The sequence below is a fragment of the Scardinius erythrophthalmus genome (genome assembly GCF_964197995.2).
Source record: "Scardinius erythrophthalmus genome assembly, chromosome: 7".
Taxonomy (NCBI): domain Eukaryota; kingdom Metazoa; phylum Chordata; class Actinopteri; order Cypriniformes; family Leuciscidae; genus Scardinius; species Scardinius erythrophthalmus.
The window spans coordinates 25,640,511-25,648,587 of record NC_138227.1 but is presented as its reverse complement, the minus strand read 5'-3'; the positions used below and the strand labels follow the sequence as shown (position 1 = coordinate 25,648,587).

At 38.2% G+C, this 8,077-nt stretch overlaps 1 protein-coding gene across 1 annotated transcript; it reads right to left on the bottom strand.

Annotated features, from left to right (window-relative positions):
• Nucleotides 1-2,056: 2,056 nt before the first annotated feature.
• tektl1 (tektin like 1) lies at nucleotides 2,057-7,879 on the bottom strand (the record flags this gene model as incomplete). Its single annotated transcript, XM_081370214.1, has 8 exons — nucleotides 2,057-2,425; nucleotides 3,489-3,602; nucleotides 4,136-4,231; nucleotides 4,714-4,880; nucleotides 5,577-5,733; nucleotides 5,860-5,964; nucleotides 6,108-6,383; nucleotides 7,607-7,879. The coding sequence occupies 8 exons, from the start codon at nucleotides 7,877-7,879 to the stop codon at nucleotides 2,240-2,242; spliced, it is 1,374 nt and encodes a 457-aa protein (XP_081226340.1). The 3' UTR covers nucleotides 2,057-2,239.
• Nucleotides 7,880-8,077: the final 198 nt, after the last annotated feature.

Sequence of the window (8,077 nt, the reverse complement as noted above, 5' to 3'; positions counted from 1 at the left end):
GGCATTCTGCCTTTTAACATATCTCAGGAGTGCATTTATTTGTTTGTATTATGAGTTGCATCCCAATCCGCATACTTATGCACTAGTCTAGAGTTTTGTAGTATAAATATTGCGAGAAGTGTGTTCAAAATGAAAATTCCAAATATTAAAAGTACACTTTAAATACCCAGATGATGCACTTAATTAACCGAAAAAACGAAGTGTGGAATGTTGGACACTTCATGCACTCAACATCAAGGGGGAGGGATATCAGACTCCAATGTTGAATGAAAAAATAACCTTATAAAATTCATACACAACATGGTTGAGCACATAGTGCATAAGTACATAGTGTATTGTGGGCCATTTGGGACACGACTTTGGGGTCTATTAGAATAGGTTTTCATGCTTGATTTTTCAAAAAACACATTTTTCACATATTTTACATTGTTGCAGTACCTCTCTTCCCAGTCTTTTAGTAACGCTCTGGGCTGCGTTTCTCAAAAGCATTGTGAGCTAAGTTGATTGTAGAGACCATTGGTGGCAATGGTTCTACGATCTACTTAGGCTTATGGTGTTTTTGGGAAATGCAGCACTGTTTAGTTCCCATCTCTATAAAGTCCCTCCTTCCGAAAAGCGCATTGTGTTGTGATTGGTCCATCGCTAATGTTTCAGGAATGTCACTACTAATGTAACCAGGCTTCACCCCTTTTTTTTTGTGTATGCCTTAAAGGAGAACTCCGGTCAATTTTAACATTGAGCTCATTTTTTTGTAAATTTGGAGTGCTGTCAATACAGAGAACAACGACAAAAATCGGTGTTGCGGCTGTTGCCTACACCGTGTTATCCTCTTTTTAAAATTTGCACCCTGTTGACTTCAATGGGGCAAGTTTTAAACCTGCTTTTAGCCTCTTAACATCCTTGATGTGTCATTACATGTGCACAGCCAATGTGAGTGATTCCTTCAGAGTGAACACGAGTGAATCTGACTGCAGTAGATGTGAAAGATATTAATAAAAATTATGTTAATTTACATCCTGTTTTCGGTCGAAGTCCACAGTAATCGATTGTCGAGTTCACGCGCGTGATCATAGGTACTAAACCTATGCGTGTGAACTCGACAATCGATTACTATGGACTTCGACCGAAAACAGGATGTAAACACAGGTATGTGCGCTGGCTGAATTAACATCACTTTTATTCATATCTTTCACATCTACTGCAGTCAGATTCACCCGTGTTCATTTGTAACTTATTGCAGATCTTTTCATGCTCAAACGGCAACATTAAACAAAAAAGAAATTTGAAATTGTAAAAAAACATAATGGGACCCCTTAAAAGTGTTTGTGTTAAAATGACATTGCTCTGTTTTACTGGCAGAGTTAAAGACAAGATCAGACCTTCAAGACCCAGATAAAGACCAGAATATTAAAGAACTAAAACGGAGAAAAAGTAGCATACTGTATGTAATATATGTATATATATATACTGTATGTGTATGTATATATATATATATGTATATATATATATATATATATATATATAAAAGTATGCATGTTTATAATGATGACAATAATGGTCCAGCGATTGGTTGAGGTAATTATCACCTTTAGTACACTAGACTGCAGTCTAGACCCAGACCATGGTTATGTGGTCTCCAGACCAAGACCAAGATCATGACTCCAACTCTTGTACCAGACTATAAATCTTTATTTAAGGTTTTGGTGGTGACCCAGCAAATCATGAGTCAAAAGGAAATACTGTGTCTCCATAAATGTATGTAAACTCCAGTGTGAAATTAATAGGGTGTTAAGTGTTGTTCTGTTTGTTGACAAATCTTTAACATTTTCACATGTCTGTCACACATTTTTACAGTGGCCCAGTAGTGCACAACACAACAAAATTTAAAAAGCAAACATAAGTTCACAACACAACAATATCAAGCCACAACACCACAAAATCAAGCCACAACACAACGGAAATGCTCCCAACCAGTGCGACCATAGGGGTGTTCATGGGCCTTATGTTTGCTTTTTAAATTTTGTTGTGTTGTGCACTACTGAGCCTCCGTACATTTTGCATTTATATTTCCTAACTATTATGATCAAAAATCTTTTTATTTTAAATGACACAGAAATCACCATACACTCATTTTGAAAACACCACATGGTAACTTTGTAAAATATATACAAAGACCCAAGATTTCTACCTTTAGAAAGTGAAGCACCGTCTTTATGTTAAAATTGCTGTTATTAGAGTTTTAACTGGTTACAGGCCGGACAGACTGTGGACGTACGAGTCTACGCCGCAGCCTGACAACAGCAGAGTCCACACTGCCAGCGGCATGCTTTCCATACTTGTCTTCCTCCAGCTGCTGATGGGCAAACTGCAGCTCTGCAATCTCTTTCCCTGAGGATTCCAGATGTTTCCGGAGCATAGTACTGCCCTGAGAGTACAAGGGAAATGTATGTGTTAACAGAGCACTCATTGTAATTGTAAATGTAAATGTCTTCAATTTAGACTATCAACCTACACCACTGTTCACAAGTTTGGGCTCAGTAAGATTTATTTTTTAGAAAATGACAGTAAAGACATTTATAATGTTACAAAAGATTTCTATTTCAAATAAATGCTGATTTTAACTCTTATTCATCAAAGAATGCTGAAAAACGATGATTATGGTTTCCACAAAAATGTTAATCAGCACAACTGTTTTCAGCATTGACAATAATAAAAATGTTTCTTGAGCAGCAAATCATCATATCAGAATGATTTCTGAAGGATCATGTGACACTGAAGACTGGAGTAATGATGCTGAAAATTCAGCTTTGAAATCGCAGGAATAAATAAAATGTTCAAATATATTCAAATAGAAAACAGTTATTTTAAATTGTAATATTTCACAATATTACATTTTTTTCCCTGTATTTTTTTGTAAAATAAATGCAGTCTTGGTGAGCATAAGAAACTTCTTTCAAAAACATTTAAAAAATCTTACTGACCCCAAATCTATATATATTTACAGTAAAAAAAATATGATGTACTGTTTGTGCTCTACATTATTATTAAATTGAATTATAATCAATCATACTGTCACAACATTTTTTTTTTATGTATTTTGCCATACTAAAACTGCATATTCAAAAATATATTCTGAAAATCATTTTAAAATAAGTACAGTCCGTGCAATAATGCTAAGAACCTGTTAAATACTCCCTGTACGTGTTTTGGGAGGACTTCTGTGCCATGTTGTAGTTCTTTGTAGTTTTCCCCCTTGATTAGTCTACCCAGCCATGTATGTCTGGTTATGCTCTCTGCGCTCCCTGTGTTTCCCAGTTTTGGATTAGTTTGTTTGTTTGTTTGTTTATTAAATGTTCTCACTGCGCTTAGATCCTCGACCCAGCCAGCTTTCTCCAAATGTTACAGAACCAAAGACTAGGAAGTATTGCCCTTTATGATTGAAAGTTCATAAAGGAATTTTAGGTATGTCAGATTACAAAAAAGCTGACCCATGTTAGGAGGTCGGATTCCGGCAGCGCAACACTTGAATGCCGCCCATACAGCTGAGTCATAGGCCTGCTTAATCTCTCACGACAAAAGAGATCAGCTCTGCAAACCGGCCCCTGCAGGGAGGTAAGGAATTCATCTTTAATAATCAATGAGTGAAAAAGTCAACATGTTATGCAGAATGTAGGATATTTAGCAGCACTTTTAGCTTCATTTAGTGAACTATACATGGTTATGGGTAAGTGTTAATTAAGCAATAAGCCCCTTGAAGCCGTGTTTTACAGTGAGAACAGCCTAACAACGCCCCTTTAGCTGTTCTAAATCCACTGTAAAACACGGCTTCAAGGGGCTTATTGCTTTTATAAAACGGTTACTCCATAAAAATATTCATTTTAATATTTATTTCATTCATAAAATAAACACCAACAAAAATTATAACGTTATAACACATTTATTCCTCCGCCAAGCAAAGGGGTTGCTAAGCAACACATGCAGCAACAAAGAATCACATGCGGTCACAGGTGTATGTTTGTTGAGTAATTTACAACGGCTTCGAACGCGGCTCAACCAATCAGAATCAAGGACTGGAACTATCCGTTTTATAAAATTGTTTTTACAATATCAATATGTGACTCTAAAGATAACATACCATAGCTCTGCCAAGACTGTAGCCAGCACACTGCATCTGTCTCTGTTTGCGGTAAATGGCCTGCCTCGTGGCAGCGGAGCTCAGTGTCAGATGTTGCTGATGAGGAAGAAGAAAAAGCATGTATACCTGAATACACTAAGCAGCAACTTTAATTACCTTAGATCAAAAGTCACATTTAACTCCTCAAGTACGAAATAGAAGCAGGGCAAATTAATTATGTTTGTAATGTCATCACAACACTTTGGAAGGGTATTTTTCTTCCATTTCCAGATAAAGTTATGCAAATTTCCATGGGTTTTCAATGCCTGTAATTTGGAAAGTTCTATATATCCCCGTCCATTAAATATATATTTTTGAATCATTGAAATGGAAGTCTTCTGTGATATAAATTTATCACTTTTTGTCACTTTTGATCCATTTAATTAATCAAAGTATAAATTACTTTAAAAAATTAACTTTTGAACTGTACTTATCTTCATTGATTTTACCTTATTCAGATTCATTCTATCTGAGAATACTTAGAATTAGTAAACATTAATCCTAAGTATTCCTTTTCTCTCTGCACTGTAATCACACACCTCCAGACGGATAGTTTCAGTGATTTTCTTCTGCAGGGCTTCGCTGGCTGATTGGTGCGTATCTGTTTGCTTTTTGATGACATCCCTCATGACTTGTGAAACGTTCTTTCTGAGCTGCTGAGATTCACGGAGTACTGTTGATGAACAATCCAAAGCCTGTTTGCACTCTTGATGATGATGGTAAGCGACAGACAGAGAAAGATTAGAGACCAACAGTTGTTAGCTTATAAGTTGGACAAAAAGGAAGGGTGAGAGACTTTAAAGGCACACTATGTAGTTTCTGTTTTTCTCAAACAGTGACCCCTAGAGTCGCTGTGGAGTACTTGTATTTAACATTACTGTCGTAAATACCCCTCACGCAGAGCCGTCTCTGCACTCTTCTGACTGCGCTTTCTTCGTTTTCTTCGTCGACTCTGCCATGATTCACGTCTGAAATGCGTGCTAGTGTCTTCCATAGAGCTGGTAAGTCCCGCCCCTTCAGCTAACCCCACTGGACCTCTAGGTTGAAAAATCGTCAATGCAAGTGAATGTGAGAAAATAATTATTTTCTGGTCCCGTTTGAATTGTGCTATGAATGTGAACATATGTTGTCTGTGAATTTTTTACCAGCTCTATAGAGGCTGTTTCATATGTTGTTGATGTATGTGATGTCGTGCTGTAAAGCAATTCGCGATTCTCGCGAGATTTGTCGGAGCGCCACCTCTCAAACTTGCATTGCTGGTTTTGCCAGCGGCGTCCCCCCTGCTTTGCTATCGGGATGATTCGCCCTACTACAAGTTCGTTTACCATTGAAATGATTTTGAAGCTGTTATATTAAGGTACAAATCTTGCATAGAGTGCCTTTAATAAGTGTCCTGGTGTACCTGGAGTAAACGGTCCGGTGGGGTCAGGTTTCTGTGAGAGGGGTGAAGGATAGGTTTTCACACCCGCTGAGAGTGAGCCATGCTGGGGGAGCAGATCTATTACTCTGGATCTCTCAAACGCACAATCCAACAACTGCTTACTGCTCTCAGCCAAAACCTCAAAGAAAAAAGGTTTAGATTTAATTCTACTGAACATGCAAGTTCAACTTCATGCATTTTGTGTGGAAACAATTACAGGCATCTGACATATCTTAAATATCCAGCAGCAAGGCCTATTTTTCACCTGTTGTTGAGTTAAAGTCTTCCTCAACATGCTCTCCAGTTCTCCTTTGAGCACATTCAGGACTCTTCGTTCATTGTGTAGAACATCATCGGCTCCATCCCGTATCTTGACAAAACATTTAGTGGAAGCCATGATTTTTGCACTCTTTATTTTTCTTGACTCATCACGATGATATTTAATACATTTTGAAGATTCTCATTTTTATGTCTTTGACTCCTCATGGAGTTGGTTATATTGTGGCTACTCACGGTCTCTGTCGTGGCTGGTCGAAATGTCCTGCCATCAGCACTTTGCTGATTGACCTGCAATGCTTTCCTCAGACTGCGGAGTAATTTCTCCAGTCGTTCCCTTTGATGCTCCAGCCTGGTGTCCTCCTGTGTGACCCTGCCTGCTTGTCTGCGCAGGTGACCCTCCACCTCTCTCACACCCCGCATATATTCAGCCACCATACCTGCGCTGACCACCGCACTCTGATCACGCAGGACGGGCGGGGGAAAGGGGCCACTAATGATTCTGGAAGTGAGCTATCAAAGAAAAACAAAGCTGTAGTTATCACATGCAATGTTGGAATTTGTAGTAGAATCCTACTGAACATGTACAGTACATTTACCTTCAGACAGTTAATTTGCATATGCAAATGCATAGTTCTAGTGTTTTCATACACTACCTTTCATAAGTCTGAAAGATTTTTTCTCTCGCTTTTGCTCACCAATACAGTAAAAACAGGATTGTGCTTTATTTTAAGGTGTCTGTTTTACAGTGTAATTATATAATTAAGTACTTAGTAATAATAGGTAACTATATCATTTCTATAGGGTTAGGACAAGGGTGTGGTTTGGGGATAGTTGGATGTAATTATGCATAATTTATAGTAATTAATATAGTAACTACAAAAAGTGTTACACTAACTTTTCTATTGTAATATATTTTAAAATATACTAGTGGTTGATTGAAATTGGTTTAGTGGTAAATAATCCAGTGTAGGCTAAGTTGGCTAATGGTCGGTATCACCTACATAATATTCCCGATAAACCTATATAATATCACCTTAAAATCAACATGATGATGGAAAAGAATATGTGATGTTTGTGGAAAAATATTGGATGGAATCAAAATTATATAACTTAGCAGATAATGCTTTAGCATTCCCACGAGAAACTTTGCGTCCGTTAGCGAAACATTTGCGTTTCTCAGGGGAACGCGAATGTTTTGCGAAAGAACGCAAAACATTGGAATATTAGTCTATTTTCCGTCCATCTAATATTTTCCGTCACCATGACCTTTAAAGGAACTATAAAAACAGGAAATCTGTATTTAGAAATTCAAAGCGCCACAAAGTTGTATGTACTGTAAGTTAAGGTATTCACAAATAAATAGCCGTAGGCTACTCGATACGAACATATTACGGATAGGCTACAAACTTTAATTAATGTTGTTTTATTACGAAAATGTAGTAAGACATGCAGACTCAAGAGTCATAATAACATAACGTTCCTTTACAACAAAAATGACAATTCGCAACAATATGGTGAAAACGCTGTTGCCAATATTGGCCAATCAGAAACCCAAACTGTCCGTTTAAGCATATCACATAGGTAGGCTAAACGACTGGGGAGATAATTACATGTTATTTGTGTATATTCACATGCAGATTATTGTTCCATACTTGAGTTTGTAAATTTATATTGTTTAAATTTGCTTTTTAAAAGCAAACCAGTCACCTATGGCTACTTCTGAGTTACTTTACCATACTTCCAGTGTATTTAGGTCGGAATTCATCTTTCTTTTCCGAGTCACTCTCACTGTGGTCCTTTTCGTCACTGCAAGCTGTTAACTGAGGAACTGTGTGGGTAAATGTCCCAACGCTGTGGCTGCGGTAGCGTGTAGAAGAGTGCAGTTGATCTACGCGAGTTTGACGCGTCAGATCCGCGGCGCGCAGAATCGAGCGGACCGTCGCGTCCCTCCAGCCTTTAGATCCCACAGCCACAGCCGGAGATGCGGACCGGACGGATCGCTTCATGGTCACGGTACTGAACTACGACAGCTTTACCATCGGTGGAACTACCCGAATAACTCCAAATTGTTTGGGTTTAAAAGTGTTGGTTGTCTCCAACGCAACAGTTCCTCAAGTGACCGGGGACGCGCACAGAGCTCTGATTGGGTAGCGCGAGACACACTAGTGAATGAGCGTCAATGTTCAGTCAGATCCATTCACACT